At 33.2% G+C, this 13782-nt stretch overlaps 1 protein-coding gene across 1 annotated transcript in view; it reads left to right on the top strand.

The window, feature by feature from the left end:
* Positions 1 to 822: 822 nt before the first annotated feature.
* Positions 823 to 13782, top strand: part of LOC129231137 (BTB/POZ domain-containing protein kctd15-like) — a 50987-nt gene continuing 38027 nt past the window's right edge. The window contains exon 1 of the mRNA XM_054865385.1: positions 823 to 977. Coding sequence (XP_054721360.1) covers positions 823 to 977 — 155 coding nt within the window. The remainder of the gene's footprint in view (positions 978 to 13782) is intronic.

Below are 13782 nucleotides of genomic sequence, written 5' to 3'. Positions count from 1 at the left end.
ATGGTTTAGCAGGATATTTTCCCCATACAAACCGATTTCTGTACAGATTTAGAGTTATTAAAATTTGACATTTTTAATAACTTATTCATTAATTGCTGGAGAAGAAATGTTTTTACATTTTTGAAAAGAAAAAAAGTATTAAAAGCAAGGAAGTTCTCATTTCAAGGGGGGGGGGCTTGAGCCCCTCTTGCCCCCCCCCATATGGCCGCCCTTGTATAGAGTATGTACACCTAAATGGCTGTCAGGATTAAGCGAAGTCCGATTTAATAGGGTCCGATTAATGAGGGTTTATCGTAGCTATAAACAGTTTTTCGTTTGGTATAAATGATGAAAAAATGATTTTAACCAGACGAGTAATTGCGGCCTGAATTTTTTTTTTTTTTGCGGAACATAAAAAAATCCATAGTTAAAATTTGCAGGAAATTATTGTCGCAAACGATCTTCTTTTTGCTAATCTTTCCGTGGAAAACATGCTGGTCAGTTCCCTTTTTATGGGCATGCCCGAGGGAAAAGGCATGTGGCCAAAGATGATCGCCCGCGGCGAGGCTGTTTCGGAGGGAATGCATCGGACTGCCATTCCATTTTTGAATTCCGCCCGCAGCGACAAGGGATCGGGCTCGGGGGCATTCCGCCGCCATCCCATCCCGGGAACGGCGCGCGCGCAAGGTCGTACCGCCCTCTCGAAAAATGCGCCGGGCACACCCAGGCGTCCGCTCGCCCCCTCGGCGCGCGCCTTGGCGACCGCCACGGCCGCTCTTGGCAACCCCGAACCCATGTCCATCCGTTCATCTTCAGAGTAAACCGAGCGCCCGCGCACTCCGCATGGCTGCTTCCGAGCCGCCGAGAGCCGCCGCGCTCCTGCCGCCTGCCGCCGCCGTCTCGCCCGCCACGCCGCGGCCCAGTCTCAGCCCATCCGCCGCCAGCCTAGACCCGGCGGTTGCCGCCGCCGCATATGCCGGACACTTCTCCATCACCAGGTTAGTCACTTTACAGTTTGTTTCTCTACGTTACTGAAGTGCTGCAAGACTTGAGCTCAGCTCCTATATTTCTTTACTCGTGTGTAGAAAATGTTTACTGATTAGGCTGAGCTTCAAACTATTGACTCTTAAAAAAAAAAAAAAAACAAATTAGTTTCTCGACGTTACTGAAGTGCTTCCAAGACTTGATTTGTATGAGAGCTCAGCTCCTATACTTCTTGACTGTTGTATAAAATTTTTTACTGATTAGGCTGAGCTTCAGACTATTTACTCTTAATAAAAAACAATTAGTTTCTCTACGTTACTGAAGTGCTCCAAGACTTGATTTGTGTGAGAGCTCAGCTCCTATACTTCTTTACTTGTGTATAGAAAATATTTACTGATTAAGCTGAGCTTCAGACTATTTACTCTTAAAAATTAAAACTAGTTTATCTACGTTACTGAAGTGCTCCAAGACTTGATTTGTATGAGATCTCAGCTCCTATACTTCTTTACTCGTGTGTAGAAAATTTTTACTGATTAGGCTGATCTTCAGACTATTGACTCTTAAAAATTAAAACAATTAGTTTCACGACGTTACTGAAGATTTCCAGGACTTAATTTATATGGGAGCTTAGCTCCTGTACTTTTTTCTCGTACAATACATTTTTACAGATCAGGCAGAATTTCAGACTATTTACTTTCTAGCAGTAAGTTAACTCTCTCAAGCCGGGGGGGGGGGGCTAAGGCATGCAATATACTGACAGTCAGGTTATTACACCCTGAGACTGCAGTTTCGTCCTTACATTACCGGCTCAACACACAATGCTTCTTAAATTACAGGCAAATGTCCTCTCAACAGTAATGACAGGACGGTTGACTATTCCAGACTAAAGAATCCATAACAAGGGAAAAACTGCAGTCTCTGTATGTTATAACCAGGCTGTCGGTATATTGTATTTACTTACTCTTGAATATAAGTTGTGAGGAACATGATGTTTTTCTTGCATAGTGAATTTTTACTGATTCGGCAGAATTTCTGACTCTTCACTCATAAATATATAAGTTCTGAAAAATTAGTGCATTGCCGACTTAGCCTCCCCTGCCTATGTCTAGGAGATTGCTTGGGCTTCCTCAGGGATCCACTGCTGTTCCTGAACTTCAGATTTTGGGTTCATGGAGATTGTTTAGCTCTGCTAGGCAATCTAAGATTAATAACAGCAGTTCTGAAGAAAAAAAAGGTTTCTGCACTTTCTTTGCTGGAAACAAAGCCAGATTGACTTGTGGTATCGATTTAAAAAAATCACATTTAACTGCTTTCACTAATATCTTCTCTCTTTGCACTTTTGAATATAATTTTATGCTTATGAAATGAGCAATTTTCGAATTAAACATTTCAAGCAGCTGCTAAACATCCTTTTTCTCGTTTCTCGAAGCTTAGTATCTCAATGTATTAATTTATGTACAAAAAAATTACATTAAACTGAGTTGTACAATTTTCACACCTAACTATTGCTTTAAATACAATTTTGCATTCCTTATGAACTACAAAATCGTCGAAATTAAGCAATGCAAGTTGCTATTGAACATTTTTTTTGAAAAAAAAAATCATTATTGAAGCAAAAAAGAATGGTTTAGGTATAAATTTTCAAATGAACAGAAACATTCGAGCGAAACAATATGGGTAAAATGATTATGTAATTTGTGTTGAAAAATTTTAATCCAAGACCTTAATTCAGGAATGGATTGCTTTCGTTAGATGAAGTTGCTGGCAATTATATTACGTCTAACTTTCGTTGATTGATTAAAAACATATTTTATTTAGTAATGCTTTATTTATTCCTCTAAGCAAAGATAGATAACTCTCCAACTTTTTTTTTTTGACTAGAGTCAAGTTTTATGTAAAAAAAAGTCTGTACTTGAACACATAAAGAAAAATGTCATAGAAATTTGCAGCCTTGTAAGTTGTAATTGCTGCTGTCAAAACAAATGATTAAAAAAAAAAGTACATATATAAAGCTTATTTTACTATACTCACTCAAATGTCAGCAAACAACATTTTTTTTATGTAATTGAAAACTGAGCACCAATAACCGAAACAAAAGCAAAATTTATCGTCGTCGTAACTAGCTAACAACTTGAACTCGTGAAACAAACTAATTTTAATTATTCCTATATTTTCGTTATCTTATGGCTAAAACAGGAAATTTGCTTTTTTTTTTTTTTTTTTTTTGTGGTCTGAAATTAGAACGGCCGATGTTATATTTTCCCAGCAAAATTTCATGCGTACCAAATGAAGCCAAAATAAAATTTACAATATTTAACAACTATCTCAAAATCATCCCATGATATAGATTCAACGTAATAAACATGGTAAACCACATTTGAAAATGTTTGTACTAGCGAATTCGAGGATAACTCATGAGGGAATTGATGGGAAACAATTGATATTTATTAGGACAATGATAAGCCCTTGGTACTTGAAATCAGGATAGATAGGTGCGGCAATTGCTATTTATTAGGACGATGATAAGCAGTTGGTACTGAATCTGAATAGAAAAGTGCGACACTTTATATTTATTTGGACGATGGTAAGCTGTTGTTACTCTGAATCTGGATAGAAAGAGGCGACAATTTATACGTATTTGAACGATGATAAGTTGTTGGTACTCTCAATCTGGATAGAAATATGTGACAAATGACATTTATTGTGATAATGCGATGATAAGCTGGTTGTACTCTAAAACTAGATGCAGACAGGTATTGAAACGGATGCATAAAACAATTACTTCAAAGTACTGATAACTACGAGGATTTATTTTAACGATCCTAACCAAGCAATCGACAGGGTCAACTTGATGTTAGCATAAAAGAAGCCAATGTTCTGCAAAAAGTATTCAGTTAGTAATTAAAAACAACTAGAAACTGGAATAATAAAGTTATAGTTATTGTCGTTTAAACAAATACGTTTCGAGGAAAGAAAAAAAAAAAAAAAACACCCGAACCGAAAGTAATGATACATAAATGCATATCTAAAATGTTGATTATATGCATCAAATTCATAAAACTAACACTCTTCATATTGACTTGTAGCCCTTTATTTCTGTCAATTTTGTGCTTTTTTGAGAGAGAAAGAAAGAAAATTTAAATAGTAAAACAATTATTTAATAGAATGTTATCGTTTTTTATCTATTCGAGGTATTTCTTATGAATTTCTATTTAGGGTTGCCTCAATACAACTTGATGTATTATAATTACTTCAAGTATATGAAAAACCTTAAATCTTTTCTTAATTTTGGCGCCTAACTGACAACTACTTCGGTGCCTACATGAATTACCCAAGTCAGAGAATAACTTTAACGAAGGAAAAATGCCTAAATTACTAAATATTGCCTTATTTATTTCAAAAATGGTTTGATCAATGTTTTTTTTTTTTTTTCAAAAGATAAAAAAACTCATTTATTTTAAAACTTTTTAAAATGTAAGTACGGGAATCAAAATATTTGAGAAACATAATGTTTACATATTGCATGTTGAAACTGAACCTCTAAAAATTGAATTCACTACTCTATAAGAAACAGTTCTACGTCATCGTTGCTTTGCATTATATTTTCTGGAAAGACTGATCAATACATTATTTAAATATAGAGACAAATCAGAAATTATGTTATTTTTTTAAATTGACTAATATTTTCGTAGAACTTGAAAATACGTTATTTGTAACCGTTTTTGCTTATATTCTTACAAAAGAAAAAAAATCGTCAATTTAATTTTGAATAGAACTATGATACGATTTTAGGCAAAATTCTCTTTCCCTCTTTTGATGATTTGAGAGGTTTCGAACTCAGTTTTCTAAATTTCTATTTACGTCAATTTATTTCTTAAAAATATTATCTCTTTACACCTGTTGCCTTTTATTAGACGTAGTCCATTGCTTCTGTAAGACTATTTGAAAATATCTATAAGTTATTATTTCTACTAATTTATTTACTCTGACTGAAATCTGCTAATATATTGTATTAATTGTAAAAACTATAACAACTAAAACTTTGATAGCAGTGCTATCACAGAAAGTTTTTCTAACATTTTCCCTTTTTTTTTTTTTTTTTGAAGTTTTTAATCATTTCAAGAATTTTTTTTTTTAATTTTGAATACTAGTGGTTTTGTGAAAAAATAAACTATCTGACAGTTTTGCCCGCAGAAAAAATAATAGCAAAGCAATTACTTCTATAAAAAAACATGAGTGACGAAGAAGTATTTTAACAAGGACACATTTGAGCTAAATAGTTTGCAATTACATCAATTTTTGCTATAGTATAGCTGTGGTGGATTCATTTTTACATCGGATAATTTTGAAGGATTACTTTTTCCTTTTTTCCTGTCGGAGAACTAAACAATCCATTTTTGCTATTTTTGTGAAGATTCCTTTTTTTTTTTTTTTGGTGCTTGCAAATGAGACATTCACATATGAGGCAGTGAGAAGCAAAGGGATTTAAGTGGCAAAATTAAAAATTTGGAGATAACCAGTACAAATGGGAGGTGGACCGCTCCTCTGTCTTGGGGCATGAATAGTACTAGTAGTTCTGTTAGGTGCTGCTGTATAGCATGATTTAGAAAAGAAATTCAAACCTAGGACGTTATCTTTATAGTCGTTTTACTCAAAACATGAAAACTTCCACTTACTTGTGAATGTCCACTTACATCCTTTGCTTCTTGCTGCCTCGTATGAAATACTGAATTTTGTGAAGATCCCCATAAGTTCACAAGAGACCAGCTATTTGTTGTCTTACGTTTGAACGCATTACTATGCAGTGAAACACCGATTACCGGAGCTTATAAATTCGAACGTCTTCTAATCCGAATTATTTCAGTATGTGCCAATGTAATTTCACCATGCCACATGCTTTTTAATCAGAGTAAAATGAATTGTGATCACTGGATAAATGGTCTATCATTTTCCAAATCAGAATTAAAATCTTTGAATAAAACGAAAATGTTAGTTAATTTGGTAATAAACCACAATTTCAAAGGGAAATAAATTTCTTAAGATAATTTTGGATTAAAAATAGTGTTTTATTGCAAATATTAGATTTTTAAATGAAGTTTTGTTTTATAAATTGAGTGAATAATGGAGAAAACAAAGATTTCATCAAAAATTAGACTTTGGACGTTTCTCCAGTGAAGTTTTCAAATAAAATTATTTTTTATTCTCCTTTTACACGTCTCCACGAAATCGTACAAGATGTTATGTATAGTGTATTATATTGAATGTTTAGACAAAATGCTTTTTTAACATTTGCCCAGTAAAGAATATAGCATTTGGTATTCTTCAGATAAGAACTACAGTATATCCCCGATTCAACGATTGTCAAGGGACTGGAAAAAGTTATCGTTAAATCGAGGAATTGAGACATACAATAAATACAGTTTAATCCGGACCAGTGAAATGTAGCATTAAATTGAGGAAATCGTTAAATCGGGTACCGTTAAATCGAAGTTATACTAGTTGAAAATGTAAACACAGGACTGTGGTCAATGAATATAACATTTACTCATTTTCACAAAAGACATTTCAGTACTAATTAAAAGAATCATATTTGACAACCAACACAATTTTGTCACTCGAGGATCCCTGTATTTCAACAATAATCAGTGTATATTTGTAGTGTTATAATCTATTTATAAAGTAGCACTTTTAAATTTTCAAATATTAGCTATCTCTTGTAGCTAATTCTTCTACTTTACCTCCCTCCTAAGTGTGGCATGTTCCTAATATGTATATCTTGCTATCCAGAAATTTCAATCAAAAATGTCGAATCGGATTCCGATCCGTAATTAAAGGCAGAAGCAAATACTGTAATCGATCGACTTCTTTCCCCAACGCGGAAGCTAGCGGAAGTGTTGAAGGAGCACATGTGCTGCAGGTTGGTTTGTTTACAAACACTTTGTCGGGGCGGCATTAAATTCGCCGCTTCTCGGGTTTGTTATTCTCCAGACGGCAACTGCCTCACAATTTATAAATAACTGTAAAATCCATACAAATAATTTTCGCGATTAGTATTTACTATTAATTAACTTTTGTTGAAGAAAAAATTATTGAACAAAAATACTAAATGTTTATATTTTTAGTGCTTTAAAATTGCCACATAAGGAGTTAGTTATTTTCCAGGCAGCAACTGCCTGACAATTAATTTTTTATGATTAATATTTATGATTATTATATTTATGATTATGATTTTTATGATTAATTTTTGTTCGGATTGAAGTTGGACACGATTATTGAGTGATTATGTGTTTGATGCTTTAAGATTGCCACTTTTTATGTTTGTTTGTTATATTCTCCTGACGGTAATTATCTCACAATTTATGAATAACTGTAAAAACAATATAAATAATTTCGGCGCATTTTTTATGTTTTTACTTTTTGTAAAAGAGAATTATTCAAATAAAATTACTAAACTATTTTATTTTCAATGCGTTAAGATTGCCGCTTCTTGGGTTTGTTTATTGTATTCTCCAGGCCGTAACTACCGCACAATTTATGGATAACTGTCTAATCTATGTGAATAATTTTCACGATTAGTCTTATTAATTTAGTTTTTGTTGTGGTGGAAATTATTTAAATAATATTACTAAAAGATTATTTTTCTGCTCGCTTAAAAATGGAAATTTATATTATATGTCTATGTACATAAGAATTGTTATTAACCTTCAATAGAAAAATATTTTTCTGTATTTTTTCAGATGTATCTTTCAAAAATTTTAGTTGATAAAGTTTTTCTTTTATTTTATTTTATTTATTTTTTGTTAAAGTTTCTGTTATGCAAACGAAAGATTTGTTTTTTTTTTTTTTTTTTTTTTTTTTTTTTTTTTTTTTTATTTTAGTTCAACTTCATAAAAGATTTCACTGAAAAATAGAAATTTTCTTATGAACTTTCCTGTATACAAACACAAAAGATGAAAAAACATTTTGTTTTCTGAAATTTTTGTATATTTTATTTTCATCTTAAAATTAACTTTGTTGAGGAAATAAATTTCAGGAAAACTTTCTTTCATTAAGTGCATATTAATTTCCCTTTATTATGGATACTAAAAACTTTCATGATAAAAATTTGTTTGTTTTTCTATTTACTTTGAACTGCACTTTGAAAAAAAAAAAGTTAAAAAATCCTTATTGAAAATGAAATTCGCATTTTTATAGTTTACGTTAGTCGTATTTCATATTCGCTTTCAAAATATAGGTTTTAGTTTGATCATTATCGTCGTGTTAACTTTCATTTGTATCATCTCCTTGAGTAATGTAAGGGCCAATTGAGCATCGGCTCAAAGATCCCCGGAGTTTGGAGGACTTAAATATAGATTGCTTTCTTTTTTCATAAATAATTTGTGTTACAAATGTAAGGTATTATATTAAAAACATACTTAAATTATCATAGCTGCCATCCTTTCTATAGTGTTCGAGGAACTTTGCTCTACTAGTCTTTATAATTTATAATTCTGACACGTGATGAAAAAAAAAAAAAACTACTGAACAGAATTCTGTCTGAGGCCAATAAAAAGAAAATTAAAGTGTACATGGAACTAAAAATTAACAATAATGTAAATTGTGTATCTATAGATTCATATAATTTTTACTAAAAATAATGAAAACTGCTTAAAATATCTTAAAATATCAAGATAGGTTTTATGCCCGTTATATAGTGCGAGAACGAAGGGCAACTAGAACCCGCTTGAGTCCCAGGGCTCACAATGGCTTCACCGGGCCCTATAGTAGATAGTTTGTAAAGGGAAATTTTAACTACAATTTGCGGAGTGACTAGAGTGCTAAATTAATGCTGAAAATAGAACTAACTCGCTGTAGTCACAGCTCCAGTTTTTCAGGAACTGAAACACGAAACCATTTTCCACTGAGACCAATTACTAAACTGTATGCGTTCTGCGTTTGTACCAGTTAAAGAAAGGCAACTATCTTTTTTTTTTCTTATGATGGACTAGTATCCTAGTGATATCAAACGCTCAGAATGAGTTTTTAGTTAAGTTAATCAAACGAGAAAACAACTTTTGCTGAACATTAACTTTTAACTAACAATGATTTCATAAGTAATAAGTATGAAACGTGATCAATATTTTAAGCCATCGTCAATCCACTGCTGGATGAAGGCCATTTCTTTCTTCTTTTATGAGCTACTTTTGTTTTCAACATTCAGCAGATCCATAAAGTGCGGAGAAAATTATTGATTGATGCTATTTTATACTGCCCAGATACACTGTTGAAGAAGCTACTGGTTGCATGTGGCACCTTTTTTGATGAAATGATGCAGCACCAGCGCTATTTCTTTAAGAGTGTCCTTTTGGCACCCTTAAAGGGGGTGTACACAAAATTAACACGCTATTTATCCCAATTAAAATTAACGACAAATCTCCTTGAACACTCGTTATCCATAGATAAACGACTCCCTCCATGAACCAGTCTTCAAAAGACCGCAAATCTATTCCTGCTGCTGATTTTTGAATACAAACATGCATATCTATTGAATAATAATAATTGTTTAATATAATTGTGAGTGAAAATCAAAATTAAAAAAAAAATTGTAAGGTATATAATTTTTTTCCTGGACCCGAAATGACAAGTATCCATACCCGCACTTACCGACCCCAATGAAGTGAATGCTGAGAATCTACACGGTTACGGTTGTGTTCTATTTTCTTGAAGTTACTTTTATTACGACCAGTACCCGTATCAGGCGTTTTTTCAATACAATAACTTTATGAAAGTATCATCAGCTTTACAGAGAATAATTATTTTAATAATTAGATCTTACGATGCATAAAATTATATTCATCGTAAACAGCCCAAACTAGTTCGACGTACCCAGAGTTGACAGTTATAACTCTGCACCTATTCGCCTTAAGAAATACCAGATAGCTTGAGAGCCTTTTAAAGGAATGCGTTCTATGCTGTCAAAGTGCTTTTTTTTTAAAGCATCAAGGGGTGGAAGGTTGAGGTGAAGGTCCTATTGTCAAAAGAAGATGTATGTCAACTTTATCAGCTTAAACACAATGTAGAAGACAAATGGCTGCTCTGAAGTTCAGTTAGAACTTTCTTCACCATTGTATTCAACCGCAGCATTGAATTTCGAAACTCAATGAAAGACTCACGGTAGGTGTCATTTGTCTTCAGGCTCTACCCGTTGAGACGAGGGGGGCGGGGGAATGAAAGGACAAAGTGGCGTACACCTGTGTCATATATTTCTTGTCAGAAAGACAAGCAAGCCTCCCAAATTCTAAACGTTAGCAATTAGCAAGCTCTGCGTGGCTTTTGTCAAGGCAATTATTTTTTGAACTTTTGAAGCATTAAGCATAGCCAATCAGGGAGAATTTGAGCCAGTTTTTCTATTTTAAACTGCCTCACTCATATTTTATTAGTTTTATTTTATTTGTTGGTATAGAAAGGAAGAAAAACGCCTGAAAGTATTGTATAGCTATTAAAAATTAAGAAATAAAAATTATTAACTCCATTTGAAATATATTTCTAGCTTGGTTCAAAGTTATACTGCCATTTGGGAGAACTAGCTTGTCAAAAATGGGGGTACTAAATAATTTATTTTAATAAAAGTAGTATTAAGTATAGTCAATCAGGCTAAGTTAGAGTTACAATTTTTCCATTTTAAACTTCCTCTTCCTCACTCATATTTTAATAGTTTTATTGTATTTGTTGGTATAGAAAAGAAGAAAACTTCGGAAAGTATTGTATAACTATATAAAATTAAGAAATTAAAATTGCTAAATCCGTTTAAAATAAATTACTAGCTTGATTCAAAGTTATTCTGCCATTTGGGATAACTTTGAAGCTTGTCAAAAATGGGATGCTCAATAAATTATTTTAATAAAAGTAGTGAAACATTAATGCAGATAAATAGAATTCCTAAATGTTTAAAACGAACTTCCAATTTGTACTTTACAACTCAACATTTTTTCATGTATAATATTGCAACTTAGGAAGAGCAATTTCAACAACTTCAAAAATTGCTTCCAATCAGTAACTTCAGATTAAATGAATAATTTAGCAGTGTACAACATGGCCAACTTTTTTTTCTTTTTTTGTTAAATATAGAATAAAGAACTTATTTCAAAGCCTTATCAGGAGATTGCAGAACTGGACTTCTAGTTTTTTTTTTTTTTTTTTTTTGAAGTCAAATATATTTATAAATTTAAAGTGGCGCGAAGTTAATCGGCATGGTTTAAAGTTTCCCCAATTCAGTACTTGAGCTAAGTACGATAAGTTAACTAAAAAGTCAGAAATGACTCTCATTTTTTCCTTTTTTTTACAAATGAATTCTCCGAAATTTAGTTGAAACGAAAAAAATGTAAAAAGGAAAGCTCTTTTTTCTTCTTGAAATACTATCAAAAGATAGCTGTAAAAAAGATAGAAAATCCGAAGTAGTTGAAAAGAAATCCATTAAAGATAGAAATCTGGGACCGATAGAGATAGATGATTTGTAAAACCAAGGGCGTATGCTGGAAGGTTTGAAATGTTTCTATCGTTAGACATTTGAAATTTTACCTATTGTAACACTGAAAGCGTAACAATGAAAAGCTATTTTTCCAAGGAACGTAATGGGACAAATAATTTAGACTAAATCACACTGTTAAAGAAATTTCAGTAAATGACTCTTTCATGCATTTAAAAATATCAAAACGTATTTTTCGTATGAAAAATACTTTCTGGCATTTTATTAATGAGTTTTCACCATCAAACACATTCTTTCACTTCCGCATTCATCCCTCTTCAAAATAACCGTGCTCAAATGAATACATTGTTTCATCTTAAAGCATTCGTTTTTCTTCTGGACAAAAACCAAAAGAGAGCTATCATTGTCCTAATGATCTTTCCTGGAGAAAATTTCTTTTTGAGGTGTTTTTCAAACGTTTCGAGCACACCCACCACGCCTCGTATCACCTAATAGGCTTTGTATTCAGAATATACTTGGGATTTTATGGTTGCCCAGTTAGGCAGGAGCAGAACTCTTTAAATTCTGTAATTGAGTTCAAGAGCATTGCACGTTGTCTTAAGTGATGAGCCTATCCTCCACCCCACTCGCTTGAAGTGAATGGCCCTTTTAAAGCACCAAGAATATGATCGAGGCACTTATCCATGCCATTAATCTCTAAAGATGCAACCAAAAGAGTTACTTGCTGATATCGTTCAGTGTATTTTTTAGATCCTAAATGACAAAATCATGCACCTAAGTGCTAATTGCGCTGATAAACAGCACCTGTTGTGCATTATTTTCTCTATGGCTTACGCACCGATGGGAGTTGGTAGTTGGCGTATCACGAAGAAACCTGTTCAATTCTGGTGGTTTTCCAGCCTTAAATTTATAGAAGGCTTTTAAGGACTTTCTCAAAAAATTTAAATTATTGCTTAGTATTTTGAACTAAATAAATTTTAGATGCAGCCGGAAGAGTTGCTTTCTAATATTACTCAGCATACATTTTGTACCCCAACTGACAAAATCATGCACCAAAGTCAGTGGTGCTCATCCCCCTAAGAGCAAGGGAGCACCCCCCTAAATACCGTGAAAACCCTCTCAAAAACAAGAGCCCCCGCCAAAAAAAAGGGAAAATGCCCCTCAAAATTTCCCCCCTAAAAATTTAAAAGCCACATGCTGCGCTATGCCCCCCCCCCCAGGTGGGCGCCCCTGCCAAAGTGTTGTGCTGTTACACAGCGCTTATTTTGCGTAATTTTCTCTATGGCTTATGCACGGATAGGAGTATTTAGTTGGCGTACCATCGGGAAATCTGTTCAGTTATGATCGTTTCCTATCTCAAAATTTATGAAAAGTAAACAATTTGCTTTAAAGGACGTTTTACAAAATATTTTGAAATTACTGCTTAGTGTTTTCAACAAAGTACTTTAATCTGTTAAGATGGATGCGAGCGAAAGAGTTACTCACTTATATTCCGCATAGTTTTTCAATCCTAAAAGACAAAATTCAATAAATCTCTTCATAGGATTTAACCGAAAGAGTTACTGACTGATATTCAGCATAGTTTTTTTAATCCTTAGAGAAAAAATTATATAAATCTCTTCAGGTGGATTCTACCGAAAGATTTACTCATTGATATTCATCATACACTAAAAGACAATAATGCACATAATGCTGATTACACTGATAAACAGCACCTGTTGTGCAATTCGAATTATCTTTTCTGTGGCTTATTCACTGATACTAGTTTGTCGTTGTTGTATCCTTTAAAAATCTGTTTAGGTATGTTTTGATGCTTTCCTTTCTCAAAATTTATATAGAAAGTTTAACCAGAATTTGCTTTAAATGACGTTTCCAAAAATTTGTAAAATTATTGCCTAAAATTTTAGACGAAGCATATCAATAAGGATGGATGTAACAGGATGAGATATTCATTGACATAATTACGCGAGTTTTGTAATCCTAAATGACAAAATCATGCATCTAATCCTGATTGCGTCGATAAAATACATCTGTTGTGCAATTTCCATAATCTGTTCTCAGGCTTACTCACTGATGGGAGTCCGTAGTTGGTATTTGGGCTGCGGTGTCGAAGGGAAAATGACTGACTCTGACTCCAAAAATTTTAGAACCTTGGACTTCCAACTCCTTTATCCAAAAGTTTAATCCAACTCCGAATCCACCAGCGCTGGCAAAGTTCGACTCCCGACTCAGACTCCTTTACCCCAAAATCAGTTCGACTCCAATTCCGAAAATGTGTACAAATTTACTTCATAAGACGTTTGCCAAATTATTTAAATTATTGCAATAGTATATTTTGGATTAAACAAATGGAG

The sequence above is a fragment of the Uloborus diversus genome, chromosome 10 (genome assembly GCF_026930045.1).
Source record: "Uloborus diversus isolate 005 chromosome 10, Udiv.v.3.1, whole genome shotgun sequence".
NCBI lineage: Eukaryota > Metazoa > Arthropoda > Arachnida > Araneae > Uloboridae > Uloborus > Uloborus diversus.
The sequence above is the reverse complement of the archived record's forward strand: the minus strand, read 5'-3'. Positions and strand labels throughout refer to the sequence as shown.